Here is a 13,515-nt window from a genome sequence, read left to right on the forward strand (position 1 = left end):
GTTTTTCGTTTTTTTTTTTTTTTTAGTGGCCTTTTCTTTCTCTCTACTGTCCATTGCTCACGTGTTGCCTGTAAAAGGAGACAAATGTGGTGTGTTGTGAGGGAGCATAAACCCACCCCCGCCCGCTCCTGACCAGGCGTTCACGAACCAGATTGCAAAAGCAGGGCAGTAATAGCAATAACAATAGTAGTAAACGGGTGGTAGTCACTGCACACAATGACAAAGCAGTAAAAACGCAGCGTCCTTAGTTCCCCCATCATGCGATAAGGAGCAGAGAGTATTTCAATGCGTCCTTCTTATGGATGGTAACCTGTCTCGCGTCCCTCGTTTTGCGCTGCTGCCCATCGGGTTCGACGCTGAGCCGGTGTGGGGCAAAGCCTGAAGGGCACCACGGTTGTCATTAGGAGACAAAGACGCCTTCCTAGTGGTGCTTCTACCACGGCTCTTCGCCCGCTTAGAACGCGACGGCGGCCGCGGCGCCAGTGTAGGGCGGGCGGAAGGAATCTCCGGCAGGGCGGTGCACCGTATGGGAGACAGGGGCTCCACAATAGTGCCAAGGGGCGGTTGCCCCTCTTCCTGTCGCAGAACTGTCTCATCCTGCTCACTTCTCGTCACAGCAGAAACCATGGGGTTGTTGTAACTCATACCATCCGCATTTTCCACCACAACTTGAATCGTGTACGCCGTCGAGGGCACCAGATCCTCAAGCGTGTAACTGGTGGTCTGGGGGACGGTGGTCACAAGAATCGGCGGCTTGTCGCGGACGGCGAGATAGACGCGGTACGTCAAGGTACGTGCCTGGCGTAAGGTGCCAGCAATCTCGGACCGCGATTGTGCCCACTCCACCGTGATAAAGTTGCGTGCAATGGCCGTGACACAGAGGTTCGTCACCGGCTCCGGTGGGACGCCGCTTGAAAGCTTCACGGGTTCACAGAACTCACTGAAGTCATGGCCCTCGCCTACCCGCGCTGCCTTGACGCGGCAACGCATCTTATTCGGCGGGACAATAAACCGGACCCGGCAGAAGGTCTCCTCTACAACATCAGCCACCCGCCACTCCGCTCCACCCTTTGCCTTCCCGCGGGTTTCAGACGCCGGACATGTCTGCTCTACCACGTAGCGGTAGAGGTGGTGGTTATCGGGGGCCTCCCACTGCAACATGCAGAACTGAGCGTTGATGCGGTGTAGCGCCACGGAATGGGGCGGAAAAGGTACCGTTTCGACAGTCAACTCCGTCCACGCCCCCCACATCCCGTTTTCATCCAGAGCACGGGCGCGAACCTTGTACGAGACAGAGCTTTCCAGCTCCTCCAGCTCACAGATGGTATTGGTTGGATCCTCCTTGTTCACCTCAAACTCGCGCTCCAGGACAGCATTCTCCTTTTTCGCCGGCAGAAACATGAGGGCACTGCGTGATAAACTCCCCCGCTCACGCCACTCGTGCGGGGAAACATCGTCCTCTATCACCACACCGGCAACACGATCCTTGACCACAGGAGACCCGTCATCAGTGTCATTTGTACGAGCATCAGCATCAGCAACGGCAACAGGCACGTCGGCCGTTTGATCTGCAGCAACAACATGGGCCGTACGAGACGCAACCGCGGCCCGCTCTGCATCCATCGCACCAGAAATCTCAGGATTCCTGGCAGCGAGATCTGCAGGAGTAGAATTGTCATGAGCTGAAGCGGCAATTGCAGATGGTGGTGCTCCCGTAGAGGAAGGAAAAAGACTGGCGAAAACGTTAGTGTCACTTCCACGCTCCCTTTCAGGTTCCGTGTGCTGCTCAATCAGCTTGAAAAGTACCAGCTGGTAACTGACAACACTCTCCAATGGAACCACACGCTCAGGACTTTCATTCCCTCCCTCTACAAGACCTTCCTCTCTTAACGGTATCTCGGGGTTACGGCCAAGCGCAAGCACCAGACGGTTTGAGCCAATAGTAGTGGCCGTGATGCTAATGGGCGGCCGCGTCTTAAAGCTGATGGAGGGGGTCCATAAGCCCCAGCGGTTTTCCTCGTAGCCCGGCTGCAGCGCCATCAGGTAGTTTGTCGCTGGGGTGAGTCCCTCCACGACGTAGGTGGGCAGCTTGAAATCGTCCTCTGTCACCCCACACTCGCTGTGGTGAACAAGACGCTCAATAGTCTCGGATCCCGTCTTAAGCAGCAACTGGTATACGATAGGTTCCGCCTTCGTGCCGGCACTGCGTCCATCGTCGGAGCAATCCACCTCCGCCCGCTCCCACTTTACCCGCACGCAGTTTTCGCCCACGGTTTCCGCGCAGAGACTCAATATTCGTTGGGTGCGGAAGCATCCCTCTTTGCTCCAAAGACCCCAACGTGACTCCTTGTTGCAGGAGCGCAGAATCGCCACATAGGGCGTGTCGGCCTTGAGAGAGCCAAAGCAGTAGCGGGTAACATCCTTCGGGAACTGCTTGTCAACCGCAGCGACAGAGGGGGTGTGTTGGTTGGAGAAGACGCATAAATGGTACGCAATCACCTCGGGGTTTCCAAGCTGAACAACACCGCCTCCCTCTCCCACCATTTCAGTGTACTCCTCAGGTGTCTGCTCCTCACGTTTCCACTCCACCAAGGCAAATTGCTCCGCCGCAGGCCCAACAGTCAACTGCATCGGCTTCAGCGTAGCGAAGAAGACACGATCACTCCACAAACTCCACACATCACGACTCGCGTCGCACGACCGCACAACCACAGAATACACGTTATTTGACTCTAGATGTTTTACGCGGTAGGTGTTACGTGTTACCTTGAACTTCTTGCTTACATGAAATCTGTGGCCATGTCCCACCACCTCGAGGTGGAATCGGTCAATGTTATCGCCGCTCCCGCAAAACACCTCGGTGCCATCAGGAAGGAGCAAATTACGACGTGGTCGTTGCCAGGAAAAGAAGGCGTAGTCTTCACCAATATTGACAGTATCAATGACAAGCTTAGGCAGCGTGCGCACAAACAGATTGCGACTCCAGTGACCCCAGTTGTTGTCCACGCGGCATCGTACATCGATGCGGTATAAGCTGTCGGGCCGAAGATTCTGCGCGGTGTAGGAGGTTTCGTGGGCATCAAGCGACTGATCAATATGGACGGGATCTGCACTCGCGTCAAGCACAGCGCCGTCCGGCGCCACCTCGTCAATACGCAGATGATAACCCTGCACAGGCATCTGGGCAAATGGGTTACGGACTGGCAACGCCTGTGCCCGGGGGTCCCGCTCCCACCGCACCACAAAAAACTCCTCCGCACTGTCCTCCATGGTGCACACCATATCACGCAGCGTCACATCGTAGAGGCACTCGCCCCACGTTCCAGGCGAGCCATGGTTGCGTTGTATCCCCTCCAGCACCTGCTCTTCATCCGTTCGCGGAATTTCAACTGAGGCATCATTCACAAATGCCTCAAGCGGTTTGTACCAGCGTCGAACACAGACGCGGTAGCGGTGGTGGGAGAGTAAGTCCCTGACGGTGCATGACCGCATCTTCGCAGGCACAAACACGGTACTCCACAAGCGGGGCGGCAACTCTTCCGCGTCCTCCTCGCCAAAGGAAACATCCGTGAAGTCATGCACCGCAAGTTCGTAAAAGACAGTGTCCTCACTGCGCCCAAAACTCACCGTGCTTGCGTCATACGTGATGGGCAGTCGCTTCCATGTAGCAGTCAAGTAATCCTCGCCAAGCCCCCGCAACTCCACTGTGATGAGGTTCAGCGTGCCGCTGGTGACGTACGCGCTGCTGACGCCCCACTCGCCACTACTGTAGCGAGCAGAAACCGCCAGCGAATAGCGTGTATCCGGTCGCAGTGATGGAACAGTAAAACTAGTGGCATCCCCAGGCACCTCAATGGTGTAGTCCTCACCCCCTTCTGAACCCCGCACACTCACCGCATACATCTCAATACGTGTCTTCGCGCTTTGGTACACCGCCGTCTTTCGCTCCGGACGGTCCATTAGTGGGTACTTTTTGCGGATGACGTTGCGCGTGGGCTGCGGGTGCTGGAAGCCGTCCTCCGCATTCGCCTCTAAAAGCAGATGCGACGTGTTACTTCCCGTGACACCCTCCACAGTTTCACTGACGCGTCTCTCGCGAGGGGTGCTGTTCTCGTTCGCATCGCCTGCAGCGACAGTGGCCTCCTCTTCGCCTAACTCCACAACGGAGACGTCGTTCCCGTCATTCTTGAACTGTCGAGGGGAATTTTGACCGTCCCCCCCAATCTGCAGTTCGTCAGGTTCCTCGCGTGTCCAGGAGAATCGGATGTAGTCCTCCCCCACGGCGGCAATCTCTGCGCAGATGAGCTTCATAGTGTACACGCACCGCTCCTCCGACCACATCCCCCACTCCCCAAGGAGGTTTGCCGCCCGCACGGAAACGACGTACGGCGTGTTCGGTGTCAACGACACCAGCAAAAAGTTACACACGCTGCCAGGAAAGCTCTTCTCAAGCAACAAGTTACGGGAGGAATCCCCAGCCTGGTAGACACGCAAGATATAGTTGCCAGACTCCCGGCTCCCAACACAAATTGTGGGGTCGTATTCGTCGCCAGTCTCCGCACACGTCGGTCGCTGCTCCTCACGCCCCCACTCCAGCATGATGGACTGCTCCGAGATCTCGGTTGGTTGCACCTTCACTCGGTCAAGCGTCGCGACGTGCAACATCTCCGACCACAGACTCTGCACACCCTCATCATTAATGGAGTACACCCTGGCACTATACACCGTATTCAGCGTGAGGCCCTTTAGGTGGTAAGAGTTGTTCAGGTGCCCCTGCAACTGCTCGCAAATATAAAATCCATCGGCACCCTTCACCTCCAACACGTATGCGCTAGTCGTATAATGTCCTGTAAACACCTCACTCATGTTTAGCAGTGGGTGCTCACGTGGCGGCAAACGTTGCCAGGAGAGATCCACGTACTGCTCGTCAATGCTCTGGGTTAAGAGTTTAATCTTCGACATGGTGATGAAGTGCCTGTCACTGCTCCACGCACCCAGGCGCTCCTCCGGCGTCTCACACATCACCTGCACGTTGTAGAATCGATCTGGGTGTAAGTTCTCAAGCCGAAAAGACATGGTGTCCTTGTCAAAACGCCTAAGCAGGTACTGAAGGCCATACCGCTCTCCCACAAACTCCACAGGGTATTCCTGTCTCGGCAAGACGCCGTGCATAATCTGGGTAGTGGCGAATATATCCTCCATCTCATCCAACAATACCACATCCGCAGAGCCCTCTCGCATCTCTTCGGAGGGTATCACATGTGCCTCGCCCTCTGCATCGGTCTCAGGCAGCTCCTGAACCCGAAGGTAGTACGAAACCTTTTCCAGGTCGTACTGCAAAACATCGATGTCATCGTCGTAGTCAACGCATCGCTCTTTGCGGCACCATGTGATCTCAGCCCAGTCCTCGCCCAGTTCCTTCACAGTTGTTTGCATTCCAGGCAGCGTCACGCACGTCCTTGGGGCACACCAGAGACCCCAATCCCCTTCAGCATCCCACTCACGTAGGGCAAAGGTGTACTTTGTGTCTGTGCGTAGCTTGTCAATGCGAAACACGTTAAACGAACGTATTGTACGGTATTCCTCCATTACTTTACCATCATTTTCCTCGTCTTCCCAGGTGATGCGCACCTGACACACACGTGCCTCGCTTGAGACGACGTCGCTTGTCACTACGGTGTTCTGATCATCAGGTGGAAGGGTCTTGTTGGGGGCACGATACCACTCAACGTCAACAAACACCTCCGAGATGTACGTAATGGAAAGTTGGATAAGATTTTGTGTCATGAATCGAAGCGGTGGTGTCCACGGTCCCCACGCGAAGCCGTAGTCGGCGCACAACAGAGCAATATACATGGTATTTGACACCAGCCCAGTCACAGTGTAGGCGCAGTGGATCGAACTTGTGGTGTCGATGGTGGCAGACGTGGCCGTCTCAGTGGTGACGTCGTCATTCGCGTCGTGGCTGTTGCTCTTGGTGCTGTTGCCGCAGGTGGCACCGTTGATGTAGTAATCCAAAAAGGTCCCACTTTCGTGGATGATGCGCAACTGGTACCCCTTAACCGGAGTTGCCTCATGCACCATCACCTCCCCAAGCCCACGTGACAGCTGCGATCGCACATTTGCCACGTAACGCTTCAGATCACGCCAGCCCTTAAGTCCCTCCAGAAGCGCATCGTACTCCGACTCTGGCAGCTCCCGTTTCTTGTCCTCCAGGTCTTTAGGTGACATGTGGCTGAACCCTTTGTTGAGTTCCTGCAGCTGCGCCTCATCATCCTCCATTTTCTGCATGAACGCGGCAGAAAGGCGATGCCAATACAAGTTGATGTAGTGCTCACCAAAGCGATTCTGGTGAAGTTCGATGGGCTTAAGTGTGGTGAAACTCTCGCGCCGGCTCCACGGACACCAATCCCCCGCCGCATTGCGGGCGCGCAGCTGGACAGCAAACGAGGCGCACGGCGCTAAATCCTTCACTGTGAGACTCATGACATGTGAGCCCAGATGGACGTCGATGAGTGAGGCCTCCTCCCTGGCAAGCCCCTCGTCACCCGTCGTGGCAGGTGACACGCGCCCTCCTCCTGTCCCTGCGTCACTCGCAATGCGGTCAGCGTTAGCATCTGGGCTTATTTGTTGTCGCTGTTTGCTTGGCACCTTCTTCGTGTTCTCTGGTTGCCGCCGCCGCGCTAAGTGCGGCATGCGTTGCTGCAGCAGCATGCGGTGGAGTCCTGGAATGGACGGCATGCATCCCCCAACCTCCCCCATAAACTTAAGCTGATAGCCCGTCACCTCAGCGTCGCCCAGGGCAACGTTCTCCGCCTGTAGATGATGCACCGCGTCCATGCGACGTGCGGCATTGTGTTCTCGCCGCATCGCCAAGTGGTCACTCAAATACTTGCGCTCTGCAGATTCCTCCATCTCTTGCGCACGTCGTTTTAACTCAAAAAGATCCTGCCGCTCACGTTCGTCGCACCGTCGCTCCTCCTCCGCACGGCGACTTTGCAACAGAGCGTCGTACTCCATGATGTCCTGCGGGGCACGAAACCAGCGCAGCAACACCATCGTTTCTGTGTAGTGAGACAGCTCAACACACATGGGTGTGAGTGTTAGCAACGACTCCCGCCGTGACAACATCGACCAGTGCTGTTTCTCACTCTGCGATCGTATACATACAGAGTAAATCTGATTGTGCTCCAGCCCCGTGATGCGCGCAGACATCTTTTCCTTCGGCAACGTCAGGCACTGATGCAGGTCACACGTGACCCCCTCCACGTACAATTCATACCGATCCACAGAGTAGTCACAGATCAAGACGGAGTCAAAGTCGTCACCGCTTTTCTCCAAGAGAGAGCCAGTGTTGCTATTACTGTCGCTCCTGTTGTTTTTGCAATCGTCTTGTGTTTCCCGCTCCACTGCATCCTTCTCCACAACCTCCATGTCTGTCTTTCGCCGTGGAAAAGGGGACCTTGCCACGCCGCCGGGGCTAGCGTAATCGGCGCGTGAGAGCGCCCAATCGGGGAGCGGACGTCTCCAGCTGACGACAAAAACGTCTTCGTAGACGGCACGCACCTTTACCTGCAGGCGACTCTGCGACACAAACTTCGTGGTGGCACTCCAAGGACCCCAGTAGCCCTCCGTCTGCGCGCGGACGCTCAAGGCGTAGATGGTATTGCTTACCAAATTCCCCAGGTGGTAGGAGGTCTCACTTGACTCCAGAGAGACGATGGTATCAAGTGCTAGTGGTCCATGGTATTTCTGCTTTGCCTTCTCATCCAGTCGCACGGCGCGCATTTCATACGCCGTGACCTTCCCCAGACCCGTTACAAGACTAATATCTGATGCCATGTCTGCCACACGCTGCATGCGATGCCACCCCACAAGGCAGTAGTCCTCCCCAATCTCAATTGGGACGACACGCATTGGATTTATAGTCTCCACCACCTGAATCGCGGAAAAGCATCCCCACGTGTCGGGCACAAAATCTCCTTGTGCGTCAATCATCTGTTCCCGAACCACGACACGGTAGCGTACACCCGGAGCAAGATTAAACAACCGCAGAGATGGTTGAGAGGTCTCATACACCCGTGCACCATTTACAAGAGGCTCATCCTGCTCATCAAACGGTGGCTCTGTTGCAAGCGGTTCAATGTGCACCTGATAATTGTGTATGTCTGTCATTGGGGGAAAACATATAAACCCTTCGGGTAACGTCTGTTTTGCAGGAGGTCGGCTCCATGAAACGTAAATAAATGTCTCCGTTACACTGTCGGCTGTGAGTGCCAGCAGAGGATATGTCATCAACTTGCGTGGTTGGCTCCAGTGACCCCACGCACCTCCCTTGTCTTGTCCCCGCACAGACACCGAGTAAACGGCATACGGCAGCAAAGAGCTAATAACGCGCTGTAGCTCGTCTGCGGGGACGTACAACTCTGCAACGTCCTCGGCACCGGGTTGGCCAGCAAACACGCGTTGCCCCTGAACACGTAGGTGCCACTGTAGTACACCGTTGTCACCGTGAAGGAGGGCATCGTCGTAGTAGTAGTCCTCCTCCTCCTCATATTCTTCTTCTTCCTCCTCCTCCTCCTCCTCTTCCCTCGCCTCAACTTCATTTCCACTGCCGCCCTCATAGCTGTCATGCCCCTCCTCATCAACGTGTGCTTCACCAGAGTAAGGCACATTTGGATCACGTGGACTGCCGTTGGAGGCACCACATCCCAGGCCAGCCCCCGATGCCTCCCTCTCGGCGTCACTGTCGTCATCGAGGGAGACGCCCACGCCCTCACTGTGTGCAACCTCCGCTGTATACGTGTCGACGGTCCTGGCAAAGACATCATCCCCCAACGGCAAAAGGGAGTTGCGTCGCCGAACGGCACCACGCCTGTCTCGTCGACGGCGCAAGAGGTCGCGGCGGCGACCCCATTCCACCTCTGCGAACGCCTCACCCACACGAAGAATCCGCAGGTCCACCGCCTCAAGCGTCAGAAAACGCTTTGCGTCACTCCACAAACCCCACTCGTCATACGTGTCCTTCGCCGCGACCTCGACGGAGTGGGCGCTCGACAGTTTGAGAGGCGAAAGGGTACAGGAGGTTTCCCGAAATCCGACGAATCGCGACACCACCTCTGTCCCTTCCTCATCCAACACCCGCACCCTGTAGCCGCTCACGGCGCCTTCCATCTCCTGCACAGACGCCTCCGTGTGGCCCACAGTCTCACCCACCCATTTTCCGCGCTTCCAGGACACGGTCACATAGTCCTCACCAATGGCGGTAACATCAAGTTCCAGTTTGGGCAACGTGCGAACTCGGGCCTCCTCGTTCCAGAATCCCCAAACACCCTCAAATCCCTTGGCACAAAGCCACACACGGTACTCCGACGAGGGTCGCAGATCCTTAAGACAAAAACTGCTGATGTATGGGCTCAAATCATACACGTAGGGAACCTTGCTGCCGGCACGCTCCACCTTCAGTCGAAATTGCCGGACCACATCCTCGGACTCTACGACGGTGTTGACATCACGTTCCCCAATCGAACTAGGCAGATGGCGGCGCCACTCCACAATGGCAAAGTGTTCACCCACATTTCCAAAGGTCACACGAAGTCGAGGTTTTGTGCGAAATGGCTGGGTAGACCAAAGTCCCCACTCCTGATTTCCAAAGGACTGCGCCCGGACCTGAAAATCGTACACCGTATCTGGTTGTAGACCGCGAAAAAATAGCGTATTGGTATTCATCTCCTTTGTGTATTTAAATTGGCCACCACCAATGATGCTTATCTCGTAGGCCGAAGGGACAACGTCCACGTTAAGGGCCGTGTCGTAGTTTACAAAATTCGATACATCTAACTTGCGCCCCCAAGCAACCCACACTGCGTCTTCGGAAATGTGCTGCACAGCAATATCCATACCGGGAATTGTGCGAACCTTTGCCTCGTCACTCCAAACACCCCACTCATAGTTGTCATTGTATGTCTGTACAGAAACAGCGTACGTAGAGGCGGGGGAAAGGCCATCCATGCGCAGCGTAGTCAATGAATTATTCAACTCATACGTTTGCTGGAATGAACCACCAATCTCTCGCACCTTCACACGGGAGGCACTAATCGTACCAAGCCCACATTTCACAGCGTCAGGATCTTTCAGTTGTGGCGGAATCCGTTGCCGGCTTCGCTTCCAATCCACCTTCACAAACTTCTCGCCAATATCTGTAAACTCCACCTGAGTCGAAGGAACCGTTGCGAATAACAGTGAGGGCTGCGACCAAATACCCCACTCACCGTTTACAAGCTTCGAGCGCACCGATACACTGTACACCATGTTGGAGCGCAAGTTTGGGATGGTGTGGTCGGTGTCATCAGAGGCGCAGAGGATCTCAGCCTGGTAGATGAGTCGGTGGTCGGAGGCGTCGGGAGGCAAAGAGGAATTTTGGATGCGGGGCCGCATGGTGCCTGTAGAGATATGCGGTGTCGGGTTAAGGATGGGTGACGTGACACAAAGCATAAGATTTGGACGAAATTGCCCAAACGCAACAATGCGGTCATCGCCGGTGCGGTTGCCATCGTCCTCTGGGAGCCGTTTCTGTTGAAACGGCCGCCGAATGACAATGCAGCAGAATTCTTCAGAAATGAGTTTGGTCTTAATTTCCAACGTCTTCATCGTGAGGCACCACATGGGGGTACTCCACAGGCCCCACTCCTCGTCGTTGTAGTTGGCCTTCATCTCGACACAGTAGTACGTGTCTGGCGTCATGTTGGAAATACGGTACGGAGAATCGCCGTCGCCAAGAAACACCTCGGAGTGAATCCCAGCGCTGTTGTACACACGCAGATGGTAGGAGGTGACAATGCCCCGTCCAGTGGGGTAATTTTTGGGATTCGCCACCTTCCGGCGTTCCCATGTAATAATAATGTAGTCCTCGGCGACCTCCACGGCTCTTGTCAGGATGGTGCCACGGGTAAGAATATGCACCGGGGGACTCCAACGTCCCCAATCACCCCCTTTGCCACACACACGAATTTGAATGGTGTACGCTTTGGCAGGAGAAAGGCCGTAAATCTTCAGCTCACGCATATCCGCGGGAAGCGCATGGTCCTTCGAATACGGGGTGTCCACACCGTGAATGCGTAGCTGCTGCCCGGTCACACTGAGGTCACCCAGGAACACGTCCTTGTCCACCACTGGATGGGCATCGCGGCTCCATACAAGATTGACATAGTTTTCCCCAATGGTGAGATTGTTGACAGGGATGCGGAATTGAGGGTTGGTGCGGAAGCGTAGCGGGCTGCTCCAAAGTCCCCACTTCCCTGTCGCCGTTGACGCTCGCACAACCGCCACATACTCGCGATCTGGAAGGAGCTCATTCATGCGCAGCGACGTATGCTCGCTGGTGACAATCTCATAGCAAGCAACTTCCGAGTTTCCCCCAATGCAATATCCACTCAATGTACTCGGAATCGACTCGCCATCCTCGTGGCTACACACAAATACGGCGTAGCGGGAGACAAACATGTCGGCGCTCGCCACACTATCCACAACACGGCTGGTACCCTCAAGTAGATTGTCCTCACTCTTGTTGCCACTGTTCCTAACATCCTCCTCATCATCAATGTTTTCCCTCTGCCACATGAGTCGAACAAAGTCCTCCCCAATCTCGTGAACAGACGTCGCAACGGAGGCAAGCGTACGCAACCTCACTTGGCTCCACAGGCCCCACTGATCCAGCTCATTGCAGGCACGGACGGAGACAATGTAGGTGGTGGCTGGACGCAAATTGGTAATGGTGTAGTTCGCCTGTAGCACCTGTCGATGGACAATAGAATCATCCCCCGTGTCTACGCATCCCACCACCACTTCATACTTTAAATCTGGAACTGGTTGCTCCGTCAAGCTATTCGATGGCGCTGTATCCGACAGTCCACGACGCCAAACAAGTTGGGCGAAATCTTCACCAATGTCCCACACATGCAACGCCAAATGCTGCAACGTTTGCATTTGTATCGGCGCAGTAAACTCACCCCATCCTTCATCACCCGTAATACGATCGTGCTGCCAACGCCGGCACTGCACCTCATACACGGTGTTGGACTGCAATGAACCCACACGGAAACTTGGCTCATTTGGTGTATGCTCAATCTCCTTGTCCAGCACCACCGACCGCTCATCCCCTTTGCCAACGCACATTACCACAATATTTAAATGCGCTGCAGATGGAGGCCTATTTTGTTCCTCCAATGCAAGAGTAAAGAAGTCCTCGCCGCGCTCAAGAAAGGTCAAGGTGAGCTTGGATTGGGTACGGAATCGCTGAGGCTCCGTCCATAGACCCCACTCACCCTGCAAGAACGTCCGTATGGAGACGCTGTACTCCGTGCCAGCGGTCAGCCCTCCCACGTGAATGACTTTGTCCTCCGCACGTGGACCCACAGGGATAACTTCCTGCTGCTTGTACCGTGACGTAAGGCTCTGGAGGCAGAACTCCACCTTGGACTCCTCGGGCTCGTCATGTGCCCGCATCCACGTAAAGGATAGAAAAGTCTCCCCAGAGGCAGCCACGGATAGCTCGGGAATGTCTGCCGTGCGCACCTTAAACGGGTCGGAGCGGTTGCCCCAAATCCCCTCTACGGTAAAACTACGTACATAGAAGGTGTACAGAGTGCCTGGTGACAGGCCCTCCACACGGTACTCGTGCTGTTGCTCCGGCAGCTGCACCGGACTCATCGTGGTGTCACCCCCTTCATAAGAGACCTCGTAGCGGTACGGCGTCGTCTCCGGGACCGTGTAACCCACGGCGTCCACAGGGGTCGGCCCGAGACACCAGCTCACCTTCACAACATTTTCACCCCGGCTGACGAGCGAAATGACGTTCCTCGGTTTAGTGTAGAAGCGACCCACCTCCGTCCAGTTTTTCATAGTGTTGATAAGCGTCCTGTAGCGCATCATGACAATGTAGGCGGTACCGGACTTCAACCCACGAACGGTGTAAGTACGCACTCCCGTTGCAAAGCGATCGCAAAACTCTTGCAGCATGTCATTCTCACGAATGATACGCAGCTCAAAATCCGAAATATCAGTGATGTTTTGCGTTGCTTCAGCGTCCCGCTCGGGCACAATTTTGGTCGTATCTCGTAGAGGACGGTTCCACTGAACCCGCACGTGGTCTTCTCCAATTTCCTTGATTACGGCCACGACGGCGTGCATGGTAGCGGTGCGCACGGGCGCAGACCAGGCGCTCCACGCCAACGCGTCCGCCGAGTACACCCGCACGCGTACGATGTAAAACCTACTAAACCGCAGCTTCACGACTTTGTGCCCCTTTTCCACCGGCAATTCCTCGTCGAAGTACGCCGTTTGGCTGCCGTCAAACCCCTCCAAGTCAACGTGGAGGTTCCACTTCGTCACGGCGGTAACGTCGTTGGCGAGGTGCGTGCTGTCAAACTCAAAACCCAACTCGCCAAAAATCTCGCCCATGCGGAGCACAACCGCATGGCAACGGATATTGCATTCCTCCTCCTGCAACATTTGCGG

The 13,515-nt window shown here is 55.4% G+C and overlaps 1 protein-coding gene across 1 annotated transcript, besides 1 other annotated feature; it reads right to left on the bottom strand.

Annotated features, from left to right (window-relative positions):
- The first annotated feature begins 1 nt into the window (after position 1).
- Positions 2-24: a microsatellite.
- A 258-nt stretch (positions 25-282) lies between these two features.
- On the bottom strand, positions 283-13,509 carry TraAM80_00364 (uncharacterized protein; the record flags this gene model as incomplete). Its single annotated transcript, XM_029377446.1, has 1 exon — positions 283-13,509. One exon carries the CDS (start codon positions 13,507-13,509, stop codon positions 283-285), a length of 13,227 nt encoding a protein of 4,408 aa, XP_029242706.1.
- Positions 13,510-13,515: the final 6 nt, after the last annotated feature.

This window comes from Trypanosoma rangeli (assembly GCF_003719475.1).
Source record: "Trypanosoma rangeli strain AM80 chromosome Unknown Tra_15.4_contig_00006, whole genome shotgun sequence".
Lineage (NCBI taxonomy): Eukaryota > Euglenozoa > Kinetoplastea > Trypanosomatida > Trypanosomatidae > Trypanosoma > Trypanosoma rangeli.